This window comes from Fistularia commersonii, chromosome 24, assembly GCF_037954325.1.
Source record: "Fistularia commersonii isolate RoL2024-O1a breed Wild chromosome 24, RoL_Fcom_v1.0, whole genome shotgun sequence".
In the NCBI taxonomy this organism is placed as follows: domain Eukaryota; kingdom Metazoa; phylum Chordata; class Actinopteri; order Syngnathiformes; family Fistulariidae; genus Fistularia; species Fistularia commersonii.
The window spans coordinates 829,004-856,852 of NC_141307.1; the positions used below are offsets into that span (position 1 = coordinate 829,004).

General features: G+C 50.7%; 1 protein-coding gene across 5 annotated transcripts; it reads left to right on the forward strand.

The window, feature by feature from the left end:
• The first annotated feature begins 1,563 nt into the window (after positions 1–1,563).
• carmil1 (capping protein regulator and myosin 1 linker 1) lies at positions 1,564–23,136 on the forward strand. Of its 5 annotated transcripts, none has more exons than XM_086171740.1 (36): positions 1,564–1,929; positions 4,734–4,831; positions 6,839–6,889; positions 9,799–9,858; positions 10,663–10,784; positions 12,432–12,533; positions 12,642–12,770; positions 12,918–12,991; positions 13,782–13,857; positions 14,001–14,089; positions 14,176–14,270; positions 14,921–15,007; positions 15,074–15,177; positions 15,812–15,889; positions 16,589–16,665; positions 16,746–16,850; positions 16,923–16,992; positions 17,078–17,159; positions 17,232–17,331; positions 17,408–17,462; positions 17,546–17,718; positions 17,973–18,041; positions 18,136–18,229; positions 18,637–18,735; positions 18,807–18,935; positions 19,018–19,140; positions 19,205–19,380; positions 19,636–19,723; positions 19,799–19,942; positions 20,026–20,092; positions 20,168–20,367; positions 20,435–20,544; positions 20,617–21,037; positions 21,131–21,623; positions 21,770–21,916; positions 22,099–23,136. In XM_086171740.1, exons 7-36 carry the CDS (start codon positions 12,765–12,767, stop codon positions 22,227–22,229), a joined length of 3,762 nt encoding a protein of 1,253 aa, XP_086027866.1. In that variant the 5' UTR covers positions 1,564–1,929; positions 4,734–4,831; positions 6,839–6,889; positions 9,799–9,858; positions 10,663–10,784; positions 12,432–12,533; positions 12,642–12,764; the 3' UTR covers positions 22,230–23,136. The 5 variants fall into 5 exon arrangements, with proteins under 5 accessions (XP_086027866.1, XP_086027864.1, XP_086027863.1 ...); XM_086171738.1 differs by having other exon boundaries at positions 12,436–12,533; positions 12,642–12,712; positions 17,078–17,331; positions 21,131–21,419; positions 21,492–21,623; XM_086171737.1 differs by having other exon boundaries at positions 12,436–12,533; positions 12,642–12,712.
• Positions 23,137–27,849: the final 4,713 nt, after the last annotated feature.

The following is a 27,849-nucleotide window of genomic DNA, read 5'->3' on the forward strand; positions in this document are numbered from 1 at the left end:
GAAGCCTATGGCCAGGTCTCGGACCTGAAGTGTCCCTTCCTGGAATGTAATGGCCAACAGGAGGTGTTGAGTCATCACCAGGGGAAGCTTGGCTTAGACCAGGTCCAGATCGAGCTATAGGTCTGCTGGAAGCCCACACAGGTTTGTGGTCAGAGGGAAAATCCTCAGCCCAAGCAATGCGAGGTCTAAGAGGCACTAAAACTGGATTTCTGTAGCCAAGAGCTGGAAGACAAAAGGGATTGTTGTAGCTAGTTGCAAAACTATACATGCATTTTGTGTCGCAAATTACCATTGAACAGGCTTCACAACCGTATAGAGGCTCTTGTCCAAACTTACCATTGACATGGAATCCAAAAGCTAACAGGCAGAGTGAGAGCACTCTGCAAACAAGAAAAAGTGTTAAGCATAAGGGCGCAAGCTCCCCATAATTGACAGGAATGTGTTCTGACTTGCTGTTAATGTCTGTGTTTCCAATGAAGTGACCAAAACCTCACCTTATGTTGACACCAGGGGCCATTGCTGTGCTCTAAAGCCCCACAACCTTTGTCAAGATCAAGTCCACTCGGAGCCAAACAGACACTTCTGTTTCTCAGTCACTTGAGGACCACTGTGCTCCTTTTAAAGTGTCAGAACCTCAGCATCTGATGAACTGATGGGAATCAGGTGGTCAGAAGAAGCAGCCTGACAGCCTGCGTTCCATCTCGTAAATGACGAGGAGTCTCGTCATGGAAACCAGACTGTTTTCACTTTCTGGAGTTGTTTCACTTTTTGACAAAGGGGTTATTCAACTAACATTGGCCATCAGTTTGAACATATTTTTACATGTGGAGAAGTCGGATTAATGATCCCCTGAATGAAGGAGGGAGCGAGGGTCTTAGGGGTCACTTGTGTGGGCTGACACATCATGCCACCCTATGAGACGGGAGGACTTCCTTTGGAATATGTATGAAATAATCCTCTGGGTCTCTGTTGACTGAAACTAATAAGGATAATCTTTTATCAGTCCCTGTGTGAGGGTTTGAAATGTCATCTATCTACAGGATCTACCTCTAGATTTTCCCCCACCTCACCACTGCCTCACATCTTGCATACATGTCCTGCACCAGTCTAGCATACTTCTCTGTCACTCCAGACTTCCTCATACAGTACCACAGGTCCTCTCTCAGCACTGTGTTGAATGTTTTTCTATTGTCCACAAAGGGACACTGCACCTCCCTCTGACCTCCTCTGAACTTCTCTACCAGCATTTTCCAATCGAAAATTGCATCCGTAACTCTCCCTCTCGGGATGAACTCGTATCTCGGTCTACTTCCGCTCCCCTCAAATATTGATCCTAAATACTGGGTAGCGCAGGGGAGGAACATGTCTGTGGAGGTTCTCAGTCATCCGGATCTTGTCCAAACCTTCTTGTCAGGAGCAAAACAAGAAGATTCGGACAAGAATCCACGGGTCGTTGTCGTGACCGCAGGCGGCCACCGGGTGTCGCCGCGGCCCGGCGTCCCGACGGTGAGTCCCCCCGCCCCTTCAAGGCTCGCTGGAAAGGAGGGACCGTTCAAGTGTGCCGAGGGGGAGTCGGAGTCCCAGCGGTTTGTTGTCAAACACGCCGACTCCCCGCTCCGCACCTCCAGCCTCCAGACTTCCAGACTTCCGACCCACCGCGGCAGCGACGCCCGCTCCTGCCGGCATGAGCGCACCGGGACGCGGGCGGCGACTGTAGGTGAGCCCCGCGGAGGTGTCGGACAGGTAACGCGGCGGTACCGGGACTACTCCCCCGGGTTCCAGCCCCTCCTCTCCCCTCCTGTTCTCTCCGCACCGGCCGGCCGGCGGACCCTCTCCCGGGGTCGCCCTCCACCTCTCCGGTCCCAGGACGAGCCTCCGCGGGGGAAATGACGGAGGAGAAGAAGGGGGACGTTCCGAAGGAGCTCCTCGGTGAGACACCCCGAACTCCCGGGCTAGCTAAGTAGCATTGCTAACTTTTTTCTTAACTTTTTGGCTAAACGCCCTTCGAACACCGGCCCGCTGTCAAAATAACGGATAAATCACGGCGGTCTCCAAAATAGTCTCCAAAACAAACACACCTGACTGTTTTTTTTTTTTATGACCAAAAAATTGATATTAACGCGTATGAAGTCATTTTAATATCAGACGCGGATCATTGCGGTTCGATAACATCCGGGAACCGAACATTGAAAAAGCGCCATTTTTGAAGTCAAAGCGTCCCTGTAGTCCCAAACCATCCGTGGGGGACATTTGAGTGGTAAAATGAAATAAAATAAGCCCTTAAGATACAAATCGTGGTTCTAGTACGCTTTTTGGGTTTCTAAAGTTTGTTCCCGAGACCGTTAAAGGGCTGAAAAGGGTTTTTTTGTCCTCTTTTGGCTTGTATTGTGACTATCCGTGCCCTCAGGGGGAGGCAGGATACCTGAGAGACTTCCTTATCTGAGATGAAGGTGTGTGTGTGTGTGTGTGTGTGTGTGTGTGTGTGTGTGTGTGTGTGTGTGTGTGTGTGTGTAGAGGGGTGTGTCCTGCGAAATTCCTTCTGGATTGTGAGATTTTTATCAGCTCTGGGTGCCAAAAAAAATGAAGAAAATGGACCATAATGTCAACAGAATGAAAGTGTTATAAGCTTTGTTTTGTTTTGTTTTGTTTTGTTTTTGGTCCTTGAGAGGAAAACAAAGAGGAATAACCGTATTTTGAAAATAGTTTTCAGGATGATGTGCAGGATTCTCTACAACCCAGAAAAAGCTCTGAAATTATTATTATTGTTATTACTGTTACTAATTACAATAGTGTTAGCTTGAGGAGGTGGATTGGCTCTGGTGACCCCTGAAGGGAAAATAATAATAGTAATCATATCGCATATTACAGTTATAATAATATTAAAAGTCTTTAGATAATACATAGTGTGCAGATCATTTGAAAACAGTTTTCAGATGCGTTTTGGTCTTCATTTTATGACTCAATGTTTGCTTTTAAAAAAGAAAGTAATATGAACTAATTCAATTTAAAATACATTTTCGGTTTCGCTATTTCTTTTTTCCTCCTTTGAATCATTTGCATATCAGACGCGTCATTTCTGGCCGTTTCTTTCTTTTCTCCTGAAAGTAGGAAACAATTGAACAGATTTTTGGCCAACTTCCTCCTGAAATGGCAGTGATGAGTCACTAATTTTCAACTTCTACACAGGAGAAGTGGAAAACTTCATGATAGTCTAAAATAATTCTGTTGTTTAGTTGTTTTTGAAGTCCCTCGAAAGGGTACCTGGAGTTCTGTGTTCTGTTCGACCAACGCTCCACGTGGTTCCAGAAGAAGCTGAAAAGCCGGACGCTGCGTTCTGTGGTTCTGGTTTGGTGAGTCCAGCCAGCAGAACCTTTGACCCGCACTGTCCAGTGTGTTGGAGACAGAGGTGGTCCTCAGCCGCGACCATCTGGGTGTCAGTGCCTGGCCGAGGTCCAGCCCGGCAGCTCCGTCAGGCTCGGCGCCGCTTGTCCTCGCTCGGACCCGATGAATGGACCGTTTGTTGGACCCGCGCTGAGGTTCAAGAGGACGGATCGGGTCCTCCGATGAGGTCTTCTAGCTCGTCCTAAGTGTAGGGCCTCAGGTGAGGTCCTTGGGTTGGTCAGGAGGCCCATCCGTCAGGATTTAAAGCCCATCGCGGGGGTTTCATGGAGAAGAAGGGGGACGTTCTCAAGGAGCTCCTCAGTGAGAACACCCCAAACTGCCGGGCTAGCAAATTAGCATTGCTAACTTTTTGTTTTCTTTTTGGCTAAACTTAGCCCTCCGAACACCGGCCCGCTATCAAAATAACGGATAAATCACGGCAGTCTCCAAAGTAGACCTTGAAGCAAAACAATTCTGTTGTTTAGTTGTTTTTGAAGTCCCTGGAAAGAGTACCTGGAGTTCTGTTAGACCAACGCTCTCACGGCGTCCATTGATCTTCCCTTTGGACTTCCTCTAAACCTCCAATTCCAGCATCCGTCTACCAATATATTGACTCTCCCTCCTCTGTCCATGACCCAACCATCTCAGTCTGGCTTCTCTGACCTTCTCTCCAAAACATCTACCATGTGTCGTCCCTCTGATGGACTCATTCCTGATCCTCTCCATCCTGGTCACTCCCAAAGAGAACCTCAGCATCTTCATCTCTGCAACCTCTAGCTCTGCCTGCTGTCTTTTGGTCATTGTCGCTGTTGTTAGATCATCTCACCAGCATCTCCTCCACCTTTCCTTTCTATCTAGCTGATGTCCTTCTATCTCTTCGGAACCCTGACACTTTTCTCCACCCATTCCAACCTGCTTGAACCTCCGTACTTGAAATCCTCCAACCTCTTGCTCTCCTCTCCCTGTAGCCTCGTGGTTTTACCCGGGTTCCTCTCATTCACACACATATATTCTGTCTCGCTAACGTGTGATCATGTGGATATGATGGTGCTAATATGGACGCCCTCTCCTCCTCTTTCCTCCTCCGTCTCCAGAATTCCCCGCCAACCCTAATTTAGTAACAAAAAAACAAGAAAGCATCTGGACAAAATTAAAGGAGATAAAATGTTTGTCTTTCTGGAAAGCGGACGCCAAATTAAAAGCCCAGGTTCACCGTGTCGTGGGTGTGTTTTCCCCGAAGGAGCGTCTTCTCACCGTCTTCTAAACGCCCTTCAAAAGCTTATTTAAACTTTCGTGCCTCTTCTTGTTGGACTTCTTTGTAATCTAAGTGGGTTTTAAACTGTCTGTTGCAGAGAGCGTGCGGGAGGCGGTCGGCCGGGGCGTTAAGTTGACCCTGCGGCGCCGAGTCCAGCTGGAGGTCAAAGGGGACAAGGTGGAGAACAGAGTTCTGGTGAGTAGAACGACCTCGACCTCTGCATCCAGGTGATGGAGAGAGAAAAAGTGGATTGTTTTGTTATTGCTGCTAGCTCAGATAAAATCATGGGAATACACAAGCGAGGTGTGTGTGTGGAGATGGAGAGGTAGATGTGGGTGAGATGCGTTGACATTCGGTGGGAACGTGGACGCACGAGGCGTCGGAAGCCGATCGGACGATTTGATGGTTTCGGAAAGAGGGGCGGCTTCACATGGAGACGTAAAGTGTCGCAAAATTACATTTAGCTTAGCATCGTAGCATGAAGGCTGAATTCGCCGTCTTTATCCCATCTTCCAGGTGCTTCATAAAACCACTTTTATCATGTATCGTTATTTTTATTATCATTCTAAATTATTTGTAATTTATAAAGAACATTTTTCTCAGTTAAAAACACTCCACAAAACCGGAGAAGACGTTTCAATCCATTGTAATTGGAAAATTAAATTTTGATTTATAAGCAAATTGAGTTACGAGTTCAGTCACGGCGCCGTTTGAACTCCCGAGTCAAGATCCGACTGCATTTCCCTCCCAAACCGGGGAAGAAAAGAAAAAAAAGACATCCTGGCTAAATCAGTTTTTTAAAGCAGTTGTGGAGGAAGTGAATGTCCCGGTGCTTCCAGCGGCGTTTCCTCGTGTGTGTGTTAAATACCTGAGCGGCCGGCGGGCGCCATCTTCATTCCCATCTCCATTCCTTCCACCTGAACCTTAGAGAGCTCTCAGATCCTGATGTCACCTCAACTTTAATGCACTTCGCTGAACTCCCAAGGGAGGGTGACGAGGGGAAAAAAAATCCCTGGCGTCGGAGCGTGAGGTGTTCAACCCCAGGAGTGGTTACACACACACACACACACACACACACACACACCTACCTCTTATTTTTTTCTCAACCCTTCTCCTTCCCTTCGCCCACTAACATACCACCACCCTGCAGAATGTGACTGCAGCTCCTGTCGGGACTTGACCGGAGGCCGCTCACACACACACACACACACACACACACACACTGCATTCCACAGCTGCAGATTGTCAGATTAGAAACCCGTGCTGTAATTTAGTGAAACGAGGCGAAGCGCTCTGGAAGTGTTTTGTGCGTCGGCCAGGTTTGCTGGGATCCAGAATAGAAGGCCGAGGTCGGCCGGAGAGGCTGAGGAGCAGAACACACTCCGGGTCCGGGTCCCTCAGATGGGCCCCGAACGGGCCCGAACCCCGATCGGGGTCTGGAAGCCCCGGAGGTGTTAAACCTCTAACCCTAACCGTGCGGAGCTTCAAAATTCAGTGTTTCAGAGGATCTTGCCTTCTAACGCGGCGGCTCCGGAACCCCCTTCGGGCCAGATGTTCTCCATCGTCCACGTGGACTCGCCCACCTGTCCCGTCACCCTGGCATCTGCGAGCCACCTGCTCCCCTCCAGACCGCCTGGAACGGGGCTTCCTCTCCGCCATCGGCTTTGCTGATGTCGAACACGTGGAGGACGGTGATTTATATCTCCGTCTGGCCCAGTGGAAAAGGCTCGGGGAGACTCTGGCCCCGCCGGCTTCTCCTTCTCCTGGAAAACAAACGTTGGAGAGCGGCGTGGACGCATGGAGGCCAGAGCCGTGTCCTCAGGGGACCTGCTCTCTGGAGCTCACTCAGTCACATGGACTAACAGAAGAAGACTGGCAGAAGAAAGCCTGGTCAAAGACCTTCAGGACCTCCATTCCAGGAGACTAACTTGATGTCCGTCCACCATGGAATTGGTGTTTTTGATCTCCAGTAGGAGGCCAACAGATGGACTTAGTGCCCGTCTCTCCCGTGCTACTTAACGTGTTCTGAACAACAAACGTGGAGCTCCTCCGTCCTCGGACTCAGACGTTTATCTCGTTTAGACGATAACGTTTTCCACAACTTCCGGAACCCCCGTTTTGTCCAGAAGTGCTTTTCCTCGGTGTGGTAATGATGGACCTCTAGATGTCTCACTGAGCCGCCCTCTTGTCTTCTGTCCACAGGCTCTGGCTTCACATCGGGCCTTCCTGCTGACGGCTCGCGTCCCTTCCAAGGTCGGTACCCCGTGTCTTCTCCGTGTGTGTGTGTGTGTGTGTGTGTGTGTGTGAGGAGATGACTCCAGGGTTCTGGTGTGGTTCCTCCCGCCCTCCAGGCCCCTTCCCGTGTCTGGATCTCCTTTGTTTCCCGCCCGACGTGCCGACTCTTGTTCCTCAGGTGTTCTCCGTCCTCCTGGCCGCCGCAGGTCCTAGCACGTCCCTCACGGCTCCACGGGCGGAGCTTCTCGTGTCGAAATAAGAAAAGTCGAAGGATTCTAGGGTAGAGACTGACGAGAAGCCGGTGAGATGGTTGCACGGCTTCGTGTTCATTTTAACGTAACATTAGCGCTCCGCTTTTCTTCCTCACGCCGCGCTTTCGCCCGTTCACGGCGGCCGGCTCGGCGTTTCCACTTCCTCTTATCTCCACCATCTCCGAGCGGCGTGGCAGAACCCCCGCCCACCTCCATCATCTGATATTTCTTTACCCACAATGCAGCTGTGAGGAACAGCCTGTGGGAAAGGAAAACACAGAGGGGGGGGGGAGTTCAAGCTGGAGGGCCAGACTTGGAAGGGGCGTGTGTGTGAAATATTTATGGATGAAAACGTCCCGGAGAAGAAGAGCTGGCCTAGAAGGTGCTTGTTGTTGAGGGACGCTGTTTTCAAGACCCTCCTCTTGATCCTCCACATCCTGAACGGAAAGCCTCAGGCAGAATCGGAAAAACTGCATTTATCCCCGAGGGGCAAATGGGTAGCAGCATCAAGAATAAAACAAAAAAATAGAAAATTAAATTAAAAAAAAAAGAGAATTATATGTATGTATGTTTATGTATAAATGTATGTGTATACGTGTTTATAAATGTATGTATGTATGTATATATATGTACACATGTATATGTATATACACATACAATGTGAACATACATTTTTTATATACATATACATATGTTTGTGTGCATGTGCGTATATAAATACACTGCTCAAAAAAATAAAGGGAACACTTACAAAACACATCCTCGATCTAAATGAATGAAATATTCTTATGACATACTTTGCTCTTTACACAGTTGAATGTGCTGACAACAAAATCACACCAAAATGATCCATGGAAATCAATTGTATCAACCCATGGAGGTCTGGATTAGGAATCGCACTCCAAATGAAAGTGTAAAAACAAACTCCAGGCTGATCCAACTTTGATGTAATGTCCTTAAAACAAGTCCAAATGAATCTGTGTTGCTTCCTGAGTGGACACTATGATTTCACACAAGTGTGATGGACTTGGAGTTACATTGTGTTGTTCAAGTGTTCCCTTTATTTTTTTGAGCAGTATATATATAAAAGTAAATAAATGACCATGCAGAATTGTCCAAATTCTAGGCACGCCCTGCGTTTATATAACAAAGTATCACGAGCAGCGTTCCTTCCTCTCAGCAGGGTGATGATAGTTTTGCAGGGTTGCAGGGAACGGAGTGTTTGGTCCTTCCACCGGGAAGCCGGGTTTGAGACGTGGGACTGACCTGCCAGGATCTTTTTGTCCATCGTAGAACTTTCACTTCATGAAAGCGCGTGGGAAGCGGAGGCGAGAGCTTCCCTCCTCTGCGTTTGAGAAAGTTCAAAACAAAAGCCCAGGTTTGCCCCCCTTCCCTTCCCTTCCGAGACTTTCTGCGACCGGGGTTTCGGGCCGGGTATAAATAACCACATTAGCCGGAAACCGGAGGGACCCTGGGCTGGGTTACCACGGCAACAAAGCCTGGACGTCGGGATGCCCACATCCTGCTCTCGGTTTCCCTCGAAAAGGCAGGAATCCGAGTCGACCGTCCAAACGCACCTGTCGGCTCCGGATCTCCTCGCCCCGCGACCCCTCACCTGCAATCACACACGACCCCAACTGTTGTTCCAGCAGTTTCTGTGTGTGTGTGTGTGTGTGTGTGTGTGTGTGTGTGCAGGAGCGAGACAGAGGCCGGTTTGTTCCTCGGTGTCCAAGCAAAGCAAGGCCGCAGAAAGAGAGAGAGAAAAAAAAAGACAATGGAGGAATTTAACAGCTGGCAGGGAAAGCCCCCCTCCTCCCCCCTTCCTGCCATAACTGGCAGCGAGATAAAACACCAAAATTATATTTACTGCCCTCCTTCGCTCTGTTCTTGCTGCTCCCTCCTTCTTCACTTTTCCACTCACTCCTCCATCCATCATGTTCACTTCTTTTTTTTAATTTCTCTTCTCTCTCTCTCTCTCTCTGTCTCTTGGCAGCGAGTTGAGTCAACTTTTATTTTTACTTACCCTCCCTGGATCCTCTGTGTGTGTTTGTGTGTCCCGACATTTGCTTCGCACACTTGTTTGTAGCTGGTGTTTTCGCATTCCTCGCGCGTCTGAGAGTGTTTTCCTCTCCTCGGGGTTTCGTCCGCGGCGATAAGATGGCGTGTGCGACGGGAAACTCAAATCTGCATCCAGAAGATCCTCCTCTTTTGGTTTTGGACGAAGGTGTTGCTGAAGCCACACGTTAGCATGCTAACGTCCTTTAACACACCAGTTGCGCTGTATGTTTTTTTGTTTTTAGCACTAGCATCTGGCTAATTTCCTGCATCTCTGACAGCAGGCCTGTGCTGAGAGGTGGTGGGGTCATTCAATATATCTGTGTGTGTGTGTGTGTGTGTGTGTGTGTGTTTAAGTCCTTTCCAAGGAAATGATAGAAGTGTTTGTCTCCAGCTAATCTGAACTAAACTAAAATGTGCAGTTAAAGAAATGTCTGCTTGAGCGCTTTTTTTTTTTTTTTTTTGCCACCGAAGCTGCAGCTGCCAGTTTCCTACCAGATGTCTGGGAAGTCTGGGATTTCTGCGTGTGTGTGTGTGTGTGTGTGTGTGTGAGCGGGGTGAAGGAATCCCATAACAACATGTGGCCAAGCATCACCTGCGGTGTGTCTGTGTCTCCTGAAGGTGGAACACTCCTTCAGCTACCTGGACCTCCTGGGAATCCACAGCAACAAGCCCACTCAGGTAGGAGCCGTGTCGAAATCTGACTTTTCTATCCCCGCCCACGTCTGCGGGTCGTCTCCCCGCAAAAACACACACTCTAGTGGAGATCGAGAAGATGGAGGATTTCAAGGAGGCGTCAACAGTCCAGAGTGTAGGAGAGCGTGGAGGAGAGCGTGGAGAGACGGGTTCAATGGGTGGAGAAAAGTGTCAGGGGTACCAAGAGATGGAAGAACATCAGTTAGATAGAAAGGAAAGGTGGAGGAGACGCTGGTGAGATGATCTACAAACACTGACAATGACCAAAAGACAGGAGGTTGCAGAGATGAAGATGTTGAGGTTCTCTTTGGGAGCGACCAGGATGGAGAGGATCAGGAATGAGTCTATCAGAGGAACGGCACATGTTAGATGTTCTGGAGAGAAGGTCAGAGAAGCCAGACTGAGATGGTTGGGTCATAACAGTGAATGTATTGGTAGACGGATGCTGGGATTGGAGGTCCAGAGGAAGACCTGAGACAAGATGTATTGACGCAGTGAGAGAAGATATGAAGGTAGTTGGTTTGAGAGGAGAGGGTTCCATGGAGAAGGTGGATCCTCTGTGGAGACCCATGGAGGGAGAAGCCCGAAGAAGAAGGAGGAGGAGGATGTAGTTGCTGGAAAAAAAGCCTGATAAATATGACCCTAAGTTATATTGCATCTTTAAGATAGCGGATCATAAATAAATGAGTTCAACAATAGCTGCTCTCTGCCTCTCTGGACTTTGTAAGGATTAATCATCAACCGTCCGCCGCCGTGTGTGTGTGTGTGTGTGTGTGTCTCCCCCTGCAGCTGGTGCTGGAGAGCGAGCGCGGCCCCTGGAGCCTCCGCCTGGGCTCCGTGGACGAGGTGGACGAGGTCATCGGGCACATCGGCAGCTGCCTGCACCGCATCTGCCCCGCCGGGTCGCCCACGTAGGTTCTGGAGGCCGTCGCTTCCCCTCCGCTGGTTTGACTCCTTTAATCCGGTGGAACTTTGTCTGACGAGAGCTTCGGCTTCGGAGCTTTCCGAGTCCGAGCCGTCGCTCGGTGGGTGTTTTGCTTTGTGATCGGAGCCCAGGTGGCGTTTAAAAGACAGCGGGACGCACCGCTGCTAGCTAGCTAGCTAGTGCAGATGGAGATGGAGAAGATGTTGTACCGTATTTTTCGGACTATACGTCGCACCAGCCAAAAATGCATGATAAAGAATGAAAAAAACATACATAAGTCGCACTGGAGTATAAGTCGCATTTTGAGGGGGGGATTTATTTAATAAAATACAACAAGAACAGACGTGTCATTTAAAATTTTAATGACGAACAATTTAAAATAAAAATAGAATAGAGGCAACAACAGGCTGAACAATATGCTTACATTACATGACACAACTGAGAAAGTGCGTGGTATGTTAATATAACATACTGACAGTTATTCCGATAACTATAGCATAAATAACATGATAAGAAGTTTACCCAAACCATCCGTGTCACTCCAAATACCCGCTAACTAAAATCCCATGAAATCTTCATCTTCGGTGTCACTTCTTTCGGTGCCGTTTTTTGTTAAGCTCTTCGCTAATGTTGAAATGATTATCACAGGCCTATAGCGCCCTCTTGTGGTTCAGTGTGAAAATAACATGTGAAATGATATACCGGTACCGGTAATAATGTGTTAAAGATTTCACACATAAGTCGCTCCAGAGTATAAGTCGCACCCCCCACCAAACTATGAAAAAAACCGCGACTTATAGTCCGGAAAGTACGGTAGGTGAGATATGTTGACGGAGAGCGTCGTCACATCCGGCCAGAAATGGAGCTCAGACTTAAAGTGGAGCAAAGTTACATTTAGCGACACGTTGCAGCATTAAGTTAAGGACACAACACCCAATATAAAGCGCCCGTCTCTGCCGCCATCTTTGCCCCGTCGTCAAGGATTTATAGTTTATTTCATTTGAACGAGAACTTTAATTCGGTATCCGAGCATGTGGCGTGTGCAGCGCGTCAGGGAGCACACACACTCGTGCACGTAGAGTGCAGACAAGATAAGATAAGATAAGACAAGAAAGAACAACTTTATTAATCCCGAAGGAAATTGTTGTGCCAGAGTTACAGAAAATATAACAGTAATAAATAATAAAAAGAAAAGGCAGAATTAGAAATAAAATAAACTATAAAGTGTCTCAGTGAAACTATAAAGTGTCTTAGTAAACAAGTGATAAAACTATAAAGTGTCTTCGTAACAAGTGAGGTAAGGAGTGCACAATAGGAAAAATAAAAAATAAATAAAAATAAATAAAATAAATAAAATAAAATAAAAAAAAAATAATAAAGGAAAAATTGTCGTGTACTGTTATGAAAAACCCTTTTATTTTCCCTTTCTTCGCCGTTTTCACGTTGTTAAACCAGCGCGTGGGGCGGAGGAGGGCGTGCGCGGCTCCGAGCCTTTCCTCTTCCTGTCTGCACAGGAAGCAGAATTAAAAACATCGGATTTTTTTTTTCGGACTTTTTTTCGGACCGCGTTCTCTCCCGGGCTCCGGGAATAATATTCCACGCCAACCTCTTGTTTCCTCCCTCTGTCTGCAAGGAAGGAAGGTGATGAGGAAGCTGAGCCTGACGCCGGCGGAGAGGAGCGCCGCCCTGCAGGCCACCTGGGACGAGCGGGGCTCCGCCGACCTCGGACCCTGCGGTAAAACCCCGCTTTCCTAAGAGAAACCCAGGCGTGATTCGGACTTGCCGTTCCTCCGGTGTCCGAGGTCGCCGTCGCGCGCTAACGCTGTGGTGTGATTGGCTGCAGGCGGCTTCTCCCACCAGTACCGGTGTGTGTGCGACCACCTGGGCCTGCCCTACCGGGAGGAGGTCCAATGGGTCGGTGCCGTTCTAACACTCACCTTCTGGGTGCCTTTATGTCCTCGCTGACATGCAGGTGCCTTCTTCTTCTTCCCCACCCTCCTCCGTTGGTCCTCCAGCGTTCTCCCACCGCACCTTCCTCCGTCTCTGTCATGTTTTTAGTGTGGAAACACACGGCCGGTGTGTTTGTTCATTTTTGACCTTGTGTGTGTGTGTGTGTCAGGACGTGGACACCATCTATCTGACTCAGGACACACGGGAGCTCAACCTGCAGGACTTCATCCACCTGGAGAACAGGTAAGAATAAGATAAGAACAATTTTATTAATCCCGAAGGAAATTGCAGTGCCAGAGTTACAGAAAATATAACAGTAATAAATAATAAAAGAAAGGCAGAATTAGGAATAAAAATAAACTATAAAGTGTCTCAGTGAAACTATAAAGTGTCTTAGTAAGCAGTGATAAAAAACTACGTTCTGACAAAAGTTTCCTTTTGTAAAGACGTTCAAACACGTCGTCATTGTTCAGCCGTTTCCAACGACAGAAACATCTTTTTTCGGATGTTCTTGATCATTTTTTTTTTCAATATTTGTTTGTGTTTTAAGGTCAAGTTTTGTTTAGGAAGTAAGTTAGTAAACAGTGGACGCTCACTTTTCACGGGAATTCCGTTCCAAGACTGAAAAGTGAATTTCCTGAAAGTAGAGACGCGATCACAGTATAAATATATAGTATTCACAGATAAAGTATTGGCTCAACCAACCAAATAATGGGAATCAGGTGTTCCGATCACTTCCGTGGCTTTTACAAACATCTGAGAGCTGAAGCTGGACCTGCCAGACCCTGGTTGAAAATGTATAACATGAATTTTAGTTTCATTTTACTACGTTTTCTGTCTTAGGCTAGAATATGGGTTTTTCATCACAAAACAAATAATCAAGTACTGCAAAAAATATGCTAAAGAACGATTAATAGAGCAAACCGAATGACAAAAAAAAATATCCTGGGGAAAATTCATGCTGAATGTTCAACGGATTTCCAGGTGTGTGTTGACGATCCAGTGTGTGTGTGTGTGTGTGTGTGTCCTGCAGGGACCTGGTTCCCATCATCGCGGCCCTGGAATACAACCAGTGGTTCACCAAGCTGCTGGCCAAGGACTACAAGCTGGTAACCACCTCCTTCTCATGGAAGAAACTAAACCAAAGCCTGTCCTTCAGTGCAAACCTTGACCTTTGACCTTCTCCTCCAGCCAATATCAGTTAAACTCTGACTGGGTGGAATGAGCTGGAAATGTGTGTGTGTGTGTGCAGCCCACAGATGTGTGTGACCAGATCCTCAGGGTGGTGTCTCGGTCCAGCCGGCTGGAGGAGCTGGTGCTGGACAACACCGGACTCAGAAGGTCAGCGGTCAAACACACACACACACACACACACACACCTGAGGGTCACCTGCCGCCGCTGACCTTTGACCCCTGTCCCTTGTCAGTGACTTTGCCCAGAAGCTGGCGGTGGCGCTCTCACACAACCCCGCCTCCACGCTTCACACTCTCAACCTGAGCAACAACTCACTGGAGGACAAAGGTAACACCCACACACACACACACACACACACACACACACCTGGTTTGTCCTGCAGTTGTTAGACATTAATCTGCTATTTGTCCGATGCTGGTTGAGTTTCTCTCTTTCCTTAAGAAGGATTCAAATCTTTCCTTCCCGTCGAGTCACCGAGTCTCACATCTCCGTGTCCCAGGAGGGGAAATGAAATCATTTTTAGGCTTTAAATTCATTTTAAGGATCCACATCGTGCTCATCTTTGGTCTGCCGCCCTCTAGCGGACACACTGACGCATCCCAACTCTCCAGGAATAAGAGAAATAGTTTCATTTATTTTGTTTTTCTTTGCTTTTGTCTCACCTGGGTCTTGGATTCAGCTTAAATGCAACAAACAGGAACGGCAGGATTTCAAAAGTAGTGCTTTTACACAAAGAGAAAATAATAGCGGTGGTCGGACTTTAATTTTACAATTTATGTGTTTGTTTAATTGTAAACCTGAAAATCCCTTAACTTAAAATCGTTTTAAGTTAAAGGATTAATTTAAGTTTAAGGGCAGATCCGGCTCACAAAGCTAAAAGATACCAAGGAGTGAACTGAACAATGGAGACATTAACAGTAGCCAGTGTGTGTGTGTGTGTGTGTGTGTGTGTGTGTGTGTGTGTGTGACACTCTCAGGTGTGTCTGCTCTGAGCGCCCAGCTCGCCAAGCTCCCGATGGGCCTGAAGCAGCTGAACCTGTCCAGGACCTCCATGTCACCCAAAGGTAGAACACACAAACAAAACGCCGCAGAAAACACGCGTGGAGTTTCGACCATCTGTTCCCCCGCAGGCGTGAGCAGCCTCTGCCAGGCTCTGAGCGCCAACCCGGCCATCGCCGCCACCCTGACGCACCTGGACCTGTCGGGGAACTCGCTCCGAGGAGACGACCTGACGGTACGGAACGGAACGGTCGCTAAGAGCCGCGTGACGCCCGCCGGTCCGCTTACCTGAAAATTAATACACTTATAGAAAAGGTCCAAACTAAGGCGAGTAGTTTCTGCTCAATAAGAGTCAGCTTTGTGGATGTCTGCATGGACTGGACGTGCACAGGAGCGGAGATGTTTCTCACAATCCAACTTCATGAAATGAACTAAATAAAGTGCAAATTAGCAATAAAGTGACGGCGACATGAAACGATGAGGTTTGAAGTCTAACATGCACGCAGATACAGGCTGATAGTTGATGGCATTAAAGGGTTTTTGGTGAACAGTTTAGCACAAAGCTCAGTAAATTGTCCCTTTTTTAAAAAAAAAAAAGTCAACTTGACCGTCAATCCAGCCAGATGTTCACACCCACGGTGCAAAAGTACAAAAAAAAAGATCATTTGTCACAGAAAACAAAAGTTATGCTGAGGTAGATATTGTAGGGTTTGATGAGTGCTGAGGTGCAGGAGCAGCACCAGGATTTTGAGCATTTGTGCCAAAAAAGGAAATAAAAACTCCATGTTTTGATATATTATCTGACAGCGTGTGCAGATTTAAAAAAACATTTTTTTCCTTCAGCGCTTCTTTTTGTTTGTCCTTCCCAGAATCTGCAGAACTTTCTGAGTCACTCCAACTGTTTGGAAACCCTGGACCTGTCAAGTACTGACTGCTCTCTGGAGCAGGTGGAGGGAACACACACACACACACACACACACACACACACACATTCCACATGGACCTTTCAACCTTTTATTAGTGAAGCCGTGGTCAAAATCATTTTTGTTTTTTAGAAGAATTTACAAAAAAAACACTTTCATGCTAAAGAATATAGAATTTTTTTTCCAAATTATTGTCAATTAATTAAAAATGTATGAAGTAAATGATAGCTAGCTAGCTAGCTAGCTAGCTAGCGAGGGAGAAGGGAAGGACCTCCACCCTGCAAGTGTTACTGGAGGATGAGCAGAAGATGCTGAAGTATCTGGAGGTTCTCAGTCTTCCAGGTTCTGGGGAAACCTTGTGGAAATCTTCTCGTCTTGGCAGCCGGACTTGACTTTCTAGCCTCTCGGTGAAACGTTTTCAAGTGAAGAAACTCAGTCGCCAAGGCAAGAGGATTTCCACCAGATGATGAAGCACCGAGACCAGTCGATGAACTCCAGAACCTTCACCGAAGTTCTCCGCCAGACGGAATCAGGACTCGGTGATATTGAGTTGGTCCCATCAGACCAGAACCTCCCGCTCCAGTAAAACCCCGAAAAGTTCCCTGCGATGTTCAGTGGCATTTGTGGCTCTTTATGTTGTGGATGAATCCACAGCCCTTCGTGGAGCTCGGCCTTGTGAAGAAGCTCCGACGTCCAGCCGTGACCTTCGTCTTTGTCCCCCAGGTTTCGGCGTCTCTGCTGAAAGGTTCTCTGAAGCACCTGACCGTCCTTAACATGTCCAAGACCGTCTACTCCCACAGGTCCGGAGCACAATTTGACATCCGTGTTTGAGTTTGATGTCCTAGAAGAAGATGTTCTCACCCCGACGTTTCCGTCCCAGGAAGTGCAAAGAGATCCCGCAGACCTTCAAGCAGTTCTTCAGCTGCGCCCAGTCCCTGAGCTGGGTCAGCCTGTCGGGGACGCGGCTCCCGCTGGAGGCCCTCAAGTAAGACACCACCTCTTCTGGGACCTCCGGTAGACACGAGGAGGTTCTGAGGCGTGTGCTGTCCGTCCGCAGGGCTCTGCTGCTGGGCCTGGGCTGCAACCCCAACCTCAGCGACGTGTCCCTGGACCTCAGCTGCTGCGAGGTGAAGCCGCCGCTCCTCGCCGCCTCCACAGCTCCGCCGCCGCCGCCGCCGCTCAAAAGCAACCGTGTGGCCGTGTCCGTTGCAGCTTCGCTCCGGAGGCTCCCAGATCCTGGAGGGCTGCGTGGCCGAGATCCCCAACGTCTCCAGCCTGGACATCTCGGACAACGGTGGGGAACCTTGCGCCCGTATTTTCCCGCTTCTGGCGGACCGACGCGTCACCCGTCCTCTGCCCCGCCCAGGTCTGGACACGGACCTGACCACCCTGCTGGTGTGGCTGGCCAAGAACCGCTCCATCAGGCACCTGTCCCTGGGCAAGAACTTCAACAACATCAAGTCCAAGTGGGTGGTCTCGCCGCGCGCGGAGGCCGTCGATCGGCGCCGCCCCGTTTTCATTTATCGCCCCGGAAATCCGCAGGAACGTGGCGGCGGTTCTGGACAACCTGGTCCACATGATCCAAGAGGAGGACTCCGTGAGTCGGTCTTCTCCGGAACCTTCGCGCTCGCCGGTAGCTCAGCTCGGGTTTGGCGTTAACGCCCGGACGGGTCTCCGCAGCCGCTGACCTCGCTGTCCCTGGCCGACTCGCGCCTCAAGGCCGACCTGTCCATCGTCCTCAACGCCCTGGGCAGCAACACCTCCCTCACCAAGCTGGACATCAGCGGGAACGCCATGGGGGACATGGGCGCCAAGATGCTGGCCAAAGCCCTGCAGATCAACACCAAGCTCAGGTGGACGGCGAACCCGAAAACTTCCTGTTGTGTGTGTCCGTGTGTGTGTGAGGACGCCACGTCCGACCCGGGGTGGCCTTACAAATGTGTGTTCCCAGTAAAACAGCTTGTTTCATTACATTACATTACATTGCATTTGGCAGACGCTTTTATCCAAAGCGACTTGCAAATACACGATGCACAGGAATCGTGAATTCTGTCATTCTTTGCATGTGTAAAAGCCATTCTTCTCCTGGGTGTGTGTGTGTTGGTAGGACACTGGTGTGGGACAAGAACAACGTCAGCCCTCAGGGGCTGCAGGATGTCGCCGCCGCTCTGGAAAAGTGAGTAAGAGTCCCGGCGAGGCGAGGCGAGGCGAGGCTCGGGTCGCCGGTGGTTTCTATTTCCTGCCAAGTTGCGTTTTTCTCCCCCTTGAAGGAACTACACCATCCGCTTCATGCCGGTGCCCATCGTGGACGCCGCCCAGGCGCTGAAGGCCAACCCCGAGAAGACGGAGGACGCCCTGCTGAAGGTGTGTGTGTGTCCTCCGATCCACGGGTGGGAATACGAAGGGACAAAAGAAAAGAGCGCAATTTCGAAAAACACCTCCCATCAACTTCCCTGATAGATTTACAAACTTATTTTTAATCCCGGTGTTTTTTTTTGAAACGTCGTTCCTCGACCTTCTGGTTTCGCCGCCGCCTCGTCATCCACGACGTGGAACCAAAACGTTCATCGTCCCGGTGTAGAAACATGTAGAAACAACACAACTTAAAAAAAAAACGTGCTGACAGGAAACAGATGTGATTCTAGATACGAAGGTGAGCCGCGCAGGAAGACATGTGAGTGCAGGCGCAAGGACGAGCGCGCTTTAGATGGACGGTAGACTTTCCATCTGCAAGAAGAAGGAGTGTAAGAGTCTGTTGTTCCGCCCTGCAGATGGAGCAGTACCTGCTGAGGAACCACGAGACCAGGAAGTACCTGCAGGAGCAGGCGTACCGGCTGCAGCAGGGCATCGTCACCACCACCACGCAGCAGGCAGGCCCGGTCGCCTCGTCGCGCGGCGCCGCGCTCGACTCTGACCTTTGACCCCCTCCGTGCCCCCGCAGATGATGGACACGATGTGCGTGAAGGTCCAGGATCACCTGAACTCCCTGCGCTTCAGCGAGGCCGGCGCCGTCCAGGAGGACATGAGGGCGGCGGAGAACCTGATGAAGGACGCCCGCAACTCCAAGACGGTGCGACGCGCTCACCTTTCGACTGAATTTTCGGGCTATTTTGTTTTATTTCGTGGATTTGTTCGATTCACGCGCCCCGCAGCTCCTGCCCAACCTGTACCACCTGCGCAGCGGCGGCCCGCGGGGGCCCTGCGTGGGCGCCATCCAGGACAAACTGGAGTCCATGGCGGGCGAGGTGGCCCGGGTGATGGAGGAGCAGCTGCAGGTAGGAGCCGCCGCCGGAAGGATCCGGAGATCCGGACGGGATTTAACCCCGGGCTCCCGCCCAGACCCTGCTGGTGTCCATGGTGGACGCCGCCGAGGGCCTGTGTCCGCACGCCATGAGGAGGAGCGGCCTCCGCCAGGAGCTGCTGGCCGCCGGCGCCGGGAAGATGGCGGTGCCGCGCGGCTTCGTCAGCGCCACCCTGCTGGAGCAGTCGGGCGTCGACATCGTCAACAAGATCAGGTGCCAGATCCACTCGCCGTCCGGGGAAGTCTTTCATCGCGGCAGCGAAACGGCGATAAGAGTCAGTTAATACAAATAGAGAGACGGTTAGAAAATAGCAACAAATCAAAATACATCAACAGATGAAACAGAAAATTGACTTTCTTTCTGATTTCATCTCTTAGCAACTTGATTTTCTTTTCAAAAAAAACTTGAAACGGCCGGAGTTCAGTAAGTCTTTGACTCGATCTCAGCGTTTGTGTTTCCGGGCCGCAGCGAAGTCAAGCTCAACATGGCGTCCTTCCTGTCGGACCGCATCGTGGACGAGATCCTGGAGTCGCTGTCCGGATCCCAGCACACCCTGGTGGGTTTCCTCGCCCTCGCCGTCGTTCCCTCGACGTTCCCTCGACGTTCCCTCACCGTTCCATCTCCTCTCCAGGCCGAACATCTGATCAGGAAGAGCCAACCGCTGCTTCGCCACGAGCCTCAGACGGAGGCGGAGGTCCTGGACGAGACGGAGCTGCGGCCCGAGAGCCGGGATCAGGAGCGGAAACACCAGCTGGAGGACATGGACACCTGCATGGTGGGACCTCACACACACACGCACACACACACGCACACACACACAGCCGTCACCAGAGTGATGGTTGTCTTCCCTCAACCCAGATGACCCCCAAGTCCAAGAGGAAGAGCATCCTGGTCCGGATGCTGCGCCCCGTCTCCGTGGCGTTCGGTGAGTCGCGTTTCCTCCTGTCGGAGCGGTGTTTCCTCCTGCGGACGCCGGGCCCGAACTTCTGCTCTCTGTCAGAGATGGAGTTTGACCTGGACAAAGCTCTGGAGGAGGTCCCCATCCACGTGGAGGACCCGCCGCCGGCTCCGCCTCCCTCGCGGCCGTCGGACGACCCGCCGCCTCCCTCGGAGCTCCCCGCCGTCCAGCTCCGGACGCTGGAGCACCGGACCAAGTTCAGACCCAAACCCAAGAAGAGGACCAAACCCAGCCGCAGATCCGTAGGTGGCGCTTCGTGTCCGCCGTCGCCCCCGAAAGGAGACGTGTCATGGCGTCGTTCCCTTCCAGCCGGAGTGGAGCTCGGCGGCCCGGGAGCCGGAGCAGAACGGCCTCATGGGGAAGCTGGACGAGGGTCTGGAGGAGTTCTTCTCCAAGAAAGTCGTCAAGATCAGCTTCAAGTGAGACTCCGCCGAATAATGTGATCCGCGCTCGGTGACGGCGTGCTGACGGCGTGCTCACGGCGTGTCCAGGCGTCCCGCCGCCAGGGTTCCGTCCTCGGGCTCGCAGGAAGGATCCGAGAAGAAGCGGGAGTCCAGGAAGAGCGGCTTCTTCAACCTCATCAAGTCCCGGGCGTCCCGCTCGGAGAAGAGCCAAGGCGGCGCCCCCGTCTCCCCCGCCCCCTCTGTCGCCATGGTAACGGAGGAGGAAGCCTCACCGACGGCGGGTCCGAGGAGCCCGGCGCCGGAGGCGGAGCCTCCCCCGGAGTCGCCCCCGCCTCCGGCCCGGGACGACCCCGAGACGGACGGCGGCGGCGGCGGCGAGCCGGCGGAGGAGGAGCCGGAGGACAGGAAGGAGAACCTTCCCTTCCCTCCACACATGGGCGTCCCTGTGATGGGCCTGGACCTGCTGGCCGAGATGAAGGCCCGGCAGGAGAGGAGGGCGGCGCTCAAGGTGGGTCCGCCGGCCAATCGGAATCCAGATAGAGGGACGAGAAGAAGGGGGATTTCCCCGCGGGAGAATCTGAAGCGGGTGACTCTCTTCCAGCTGGAGTCGTCCACCAGGGAGGAGGAAGACGCCGGTGAGTTGGCCGGGCGTTTCCTTCCCCGGCCGCCCGCCGGCTCGCCGTCCGACCTCCCTCTCCTGCCGGACGGAGACGAGTCCAGGCCGGAGCCGGTTCCTCGGTCCAAAGCCCCCGGCGCCGGCCCCAGGCCTCCCCCGCCTCCCCTCGGCAAACGGGTGTCGGGACCCTCCGGCTCCGCCTGCACTCCCGGCGCTACTAGCGGTACCGCCAGCACCAGCGGCGCCTCCAGTCCCGGCAGCCCCGGCGTCCCGGGTAGGCAGGGAGGAACCGGGAGGAACATCTGGAGAAACCCGTCTCCTTCTCACCGTCCACTTGGTGTCCTAGATGATTCGCCGGAGGACGCCGCCGCCGCCGCCTCCCCCAGAGCGCCGCTTCCCGCCCCTCGCCTGAGAAGGCTGCCGTCGGAGCCGGAGAGCGGCTGCAGCCAGGCGGACGCAGCCGACCCGGCTGTGGACGGTCAGTAGCTGCGCTCACCAGTACTTCCTGTACGGCAGGAAGTAGTTTCACCTGTTTCGTAGACGCACTTGGAGACACCGACCAACTCCGAATCCTGACTCCAAGTGTAGTTTGAGTTCCTGAATCCGCGTGTCGTCCTCCGGCAGACGTTCCCGGAGACGTCGATGCCTTTGACCCTTCGGGACCAGCGGCCGACGGCGGCGGCCGGCGGTGGTCGTCTCTGAAGAGCTCGTCCGGCCCTCCCGCCGCCGGGGAGGACGACCTCCAGCGAGCCAAGTCCCTCCCCACTCACGGTCTGATCAGCTAGTTCCCTCCCCTCAACTAGTTCCCTCCCCTCAACTAGTTCCCGAGTCTCAGGTGGCGCCGTAGATCTCCCGGCGCCACCGTTCACCCGGCACGGGAGGGAACGAGTTGTTGTTTCAAAACTCTGCTTCTTGATTTCCACACAATTGACATCTCCTGTTTCCGCTCCCAGTGAGGCTTCCTTCTGCGTCCGAGTCCGATGTCGCCCCTGACGTCGACCGGCAGCCGCCGCCGCCGCCGCCGCCGGCCGACGAGTCCCACGACGCGTCGGACGACGACTCGCCGCCGCCCGCCTCCCCCTGAGGGGACGCCACGGACTTTGGTCGCCGGGGTAACCAGATGAGCGCGTCCTGACCACCGAGGAGCGGCGCAAGTTCCAGAGAGGAAAGTCCTCGCTGATTCAAGAAGATCCAGATCCAGACCCGCTTGAACCCGCAGGGGTTCCTCAAAGCCACGACTACTGTTAGCTTTCCGTCAGGCTCCCATCAGCTTTGTTATTCTGTAACCTCATTTTATTGTTCTTCACAAATGCGAGGAGATTGGAAACGTCAAAACTCCAAATGGGCAGGAAACGAGGGATCCGTCCTCGCGATTAATATTTATAATCCGTAATCCATCGGCTAATTTGCACCTCATTCCTGAGAAGGTTAGAAATGAACCAATGCAAAGAGCGGAAAAAGCCCCAGATCTCCCCGGACCTTCACAAGGAGGACGATACATTTTCAGAGGTCCATCTTTCTCAGGACTTCCATTGAAAGACATGGTGTTCTGTGAGTTCTCCAGGTTCTCCTCCTGGGTTCTCCCCAGGTTCTCCGTCTTCCTCCCAGAGTCCAAAGACAGTCACGGGATAGACTGAAGACTAAATCACACACGGGTGTTCATGAGAGGGTGACTGGTTGGTGGATTGACAGCCGGACCATTAAGCTCCGCCTCCAGCCGGCGAGGGAAGGTTCCGTTCCTGCTTGTGTTTGTTCTTGTTAAAGATGTCAAAGGTTTCTGTGGTTCGTTGTATTTTTGTAAACCTTGTTGACCTCAGTTTGACCTGTGAAAGGTGTCGGGAGGGACTTCTGTCCACACATCCATGATTTTATCCTGTAAAATAAAAACGCTCCCGCTTCGGTTTCATTTTCAATACTGGGAAAATATTGTTTATCGGTCTTTTTTTATTCACATTCTGTCTTTAATTAACAATTAAACGCTGGCTGTCAAATCTCTGCGTCACCTGTGGTCCATGGACAGGAGAGGAGCTCATCTTCTTCTTCCTGTTCCTCCGGCGAGACGGGAACGGGGTTCTGGACTTGTAGAAAAGCTCCTTTCTACGCTGATTCTTTTCCTTCCTTCAATGGTGCGCCTTATAAATGATCTTTTTTTTAAATACAGGCCATTCATTGAAGGTGCGCCTTATAATCCAGCGCCTTATGGTGCGGCAAATACGGTATATTTATTTACTTGCGAGCGAGCCTGATATTTTATTCATTTTTGTTTCTGATAACTCAAGTGATTTTATGAACTTTAACCCCTCCAGTTCTGTGCGAGGGGTTGGAACCTCCATCCAGGGTTCGAACCTCAGCAAACCAGATGATTCTTCAAGGCAAAGCATCTCCAGGTTCCTTCTGAGTTCAGTTGACGTTGAGCTTTTATTTTAGTCTCTTACACTTTGTCCTCCTGCCCGTCGGACGCCCCCGCGGTGCAGCGGTTGCCGCCGCAGACGACTTTTTTCCTTTTTTCCCTGTCTTTTACTTCTTCTTGCAGAAAAGCCCTCGTTCGTTTTCTATTTCCTTCTAATTTATTCTCATGTACAAACACAGAGTACAGCCGTTGGACCAGATCCGTCCACGGTGGACCTGAACCTCAGCAGAGGCAGCGTTTAACCCGGAAGGGTCATCTGAGCAAAAGTAAAAAGTCCATCGTATCCATGGCAACGACCGGCGGCGTTCGCTGTCACCCCCGGCGACCTCTGATGACCTTCGCTGACCTGAGGACGGGCTTCTCTGATGAGGACCGCGGAAAAAAAGGCCAAATGCAAATGAAGTCTGCGGGTGAAGATGAAGATGAGACGACCTCGTCTTCATGACGTCATTTAAAATAAAAATCTTAAAATGTTATTGTGAAAGTTGAGGTGTGTGTGTGTGTGTGTGTGTGTTACCTGAGCTGTGACTGCAGTTTGCTGGCCTTGCTGATGAAGTCATCCCACACCGGGTAGCTGCCCTGAGGGGGGACAGGAGGTCAAAGGTCAACAGGACGTGGACGGCCTGAGCTTTTAATTTGAATCTGCACGAGATTGTGAGAACCCTGGGCATAACACACACACACACACACACACACACACACACACACAGCACATGTTTCCAAAAAAATCAATAACCCACCCCCCGTATTTCCGTTCTGTGCAAAATAATTGATTAAATATTAGCTGCTTTTATCACTTTAAAACCTCTTCAACGCTGATATGCAACAGGGGACTGCAGAACATCTGAGGTTCAGGCTGAGAGAGACCTTCCCCTGCGTGTGTGTGTGTGTGTGTGTGTGTGTGCGTGTGTGTGTGTGTGTGCGTGTGTGTGTGTGTGTGTGTGTGTGTTGCATGATCAGGGCCTCCTGCATCTTTGTCTCCTGTCGTCAGCGTCCAGCTGAAGAACAGGGCGTGCCCCACTACCGCCACCGCCGCTCGCTTCTGCTCGCCAGCCGGCGTCATCGCCTGGATACCGTCGCCTAGGTAACGCCGCCGCCGCCGATGCGGCCGCTGCAGAGGAGCTCCGGCTCCCGGCCTCCCCGCCTCGTCGGCGAATGACATTTCTGGCGCGTTTAAACCGGTCTTTTCTGGCCCGCGTCCCGCGGGTTTTCGGCATCAGAGATTATTTTCCTTCCTGCGTCACCGGCCTCCGTTTATCCACACCTGCGTCTCCGTGACGCTGCAGATTTCCTGCTTTTCATTCACCCTCCTCTCTTTATAACCACCTCCTCGCCGAGGGTTGGGCGGGGACGCCGCACCCATCGGTCAACGGACACATTGTCGCCGTGGCAACAACCCAGGGAGGCGGCGACGGCGGCGGAGGCTCCCTCGGGAATCGGTCGCTCCGTTTAAACCGGCTTTCGGGGGGGAAATATTTGTTTGCGCTTCATCACCGATCAATCATCCATAATCACCGCCTTCTGGTTCTGATTAATCGCTCCCCTTCAGTAATAAATTACATGTATTCAAGTGTAAACCACAGGATGCTGGTTGACGTGAACTTCTTCTTGTCTTTTGGTCTTTTTCCTTCAGGGTCTCCACAGCAAATCAACCTTCTCCATCCAACCCTATTCTTATATTTATACTATATATATATATTTATATCCATACTTTTTTTTATTTTTTGACATTATAAATGTTCCACTGCTGTGAGAAATGACTTTCCCCCTGTAGATGGATGAAGTTGATCTTATGTTATTCTCTGTAGCAGATAATGTGCAGCAGGTGAGAGTGTTTAGTAAATGCTAATTGGTCTCGGCCTCCTATTGGTCCCTGCCAGGGCGCCGGCCTTATTTTATTGGCCGTGATGTCATTTCCTGGAGACGCCAGGGCTCTGGGGAGAGCAAGCTGAGCGCTGCAAGGTCGCGGTGCACTCTTTTACTGGGGCAATGCTTGTTTTTGGTGAGGAAAAGGCACATTTTTGTGTTGGGAAGGTAAGTAGGGACCAGAGTTTGTGTGGTTGCCATGTTTGTTTCCTTGTTGGGTGAGTTGGCACTTGTGTTCTTTTTAAATTCAATGAAAGTGTGTTTAAATATGTTCCTGACCCCCGCTGATCTTTGCACCTGTGCTCGTCTCTTTAGGCTCATGGAGACTCTTTTTACCTGACTGAAGATTCTCTTGGATGGTCAAGTTTTTTTTTCCCTTCCATTTTTGTCAGTTTGGCAGAGGAGCCTCTGAGTGCACGGCTGAGACCGCTTTCACCTTTTGCTTGCGTGAGTATGTTGACTTTTCCTTTCTAAGTTGCAGACATGTCAGTGGTAGAATTTATTAGTTTGCGAAGTTGCTTTTGTCTCGCTGCAATAAGGACCAATTCATTGAATCTCAACTGATAAGAAACTCAAAGATTAGTTGTTTGATTAGGATGTGTCACTGAAATTGTTTAGTGAAGCTCCAGTTGTGTTTCCAGCTTCAGATCTGGAAGGTAAACTTGGGCAGGAGATCAAAAAAGCTCTTTATTCAAATGGCTGGCGTTACAAAGTTTATGTTTAAGCACCGAAATTCCTTTGCTCGCTGTTTATATCCGGAGTAACTAGTTGTTGTTTTGTTAAAGTGGCTCAAGTTCTGACTGTTCGGTTTGTCATTGAGGGTGATTTATTCGGGCAAAGTTTCAGCATGTTAGTGAACCGAGATGATGTGTTGAATTGTCCTGTTGGTCTGGTCATCCCACCTTAGTCGCTGTGTTCCAACAGTTACGTGAAGCTTTTGATTAACTTTTCCAGCTGAGTTGGGTAAAGACAGTCACTTAGGTAAGCAGGTTCAGGTGATCGGGTTAGTCCCAAGACTAAGCAGGTCTGCCGGTTCTTGGCTACAACAGTAGCTTCTGCTGCAACTTGTCAGTCTTCAGTGTGTGTGGTCTAATGACTGAGTCTGCTTTTCAGAACACTGAGGCTTTGCAGCTCACCGGTGCTCAGTTCTGCTGGAGTTGGAAGCCGCCGGAGTGCCGAGCTTTCGGGTCCTCGAGCCGCTTAGGAGCCAAAGACTTTCCACTTTGTCTGCATGGTGTTAATAAATACTTTTCCCGTAACTCAGTGTCTGCATGCTTTCGTTCCGACCTCTTGTTTGGTCTCTCGGCCCCAGACGGGGACAGAGTTAGTGCAGCCTCAGTGGGGTGCAGGCCAGATCAATGCAGAGGGAGGTCAGGAGGGACGGCCATTGTTGATGACCTACACTTAGAGACCTGGAACAGAAGGTGGACTGAGTCCAGAACAGCTGCAAAGAGATGCTTAGAGCAGATTTTGTTGCACAGTGATCCCTTGCTGTAATGCAGTTTACTTTTCACGGTTTTGCTACTTCACAGATTTGCATTCTGATTGGCTAAAAAGTCACTCCGCTTCTTCTCTACCTGTGCGTCAAAAGCGTTGCAGTTTAATATGTACATGTATGTAAAACAGCTTGTCAAATTTACATGATGTGTGTGCAATTTGGAGTTTCTCTAAAACCCATAATGTGGACAAAATGCTCTGGAGTGACAAAAGCACCTTGCAGGGCCCAACAGGCACCAGAAGATGCTATTTATCGCAGATAGTTAAACTTCTGGACATGCTAAGGGAAGCTAAAAGCTATGCGGCTGTAGGTCGGCATTACGGAATGAATCTTCTGTTCGTTCCCTAAAGAAGGAAGAAAAAACAAGGACGACAGCAGCAAGAAGTTTTAATGACTCATTGTAAAAATAAAAGTTTCTACTTCACAGATTCAGCCCATCACAGGTTCTCTTTGGAATGTAACCCTGTGAAAAACAAGGGTTTTCTGTACAGACAGGAAGAGATGGAGAAAAGCCAGACTTGAGTCTGAAATTGAAGATGTGATGCTCAGTGTTAGTGGCTGGAGAGCAATGGCTCCAGAGGTGGGATGGAGTTAGAAGTTGGTGCAGACAATAGAAGAGATGGGCAGGTTTGGTGTCCAAGATATTAACACATTTTATAAGGTGACTTAGGAGCACACAGGTGGATGACATCTTGTACAGGTTGAGTAAAGCCAGAGGTGGAAGCTGGAAGAGCTTGATGGGACAACTACAGCTCATCTGATCAGGAAGATGAGCACCTGGTGTGTCTTCTGGACTTGTTGTAAGAAAGTTGTCTGTGATGGAGGGTGAACGCCAACAATAGTGTCACCTGACCTCGATGAGCACCTCATCATGGCTCGGAGTCCAACCTGTATTTATACTCAGAAACAACCTTGAAGGTAAGAGAAGCC

Excerpts from the sequence above, each read along its gene's own strand:
- carmil1 (XM_086171736.1), top strand. The coding sequence starts at position 1,887 with ATGACGGAGGAGAAGAAGGGGGACGTTCCGAAGGAGCTCCTCG. Across the intron at positions 13,858-14,000 it reads TGGCCAAGGACTACAAGCTG|CCCACAGATGTGTGTGACCA; the intron begins GTAACCACCTCC and ends GTGTGTGTGCAG. Across the intron at positions 18,936-19,017 it reads ACGCCCGCAACTCCAAGACG|CTCCTGCCCAACCTGTACCA; the intron begins GTGCGACGCGCT and ends CGCGCCCCGCAG.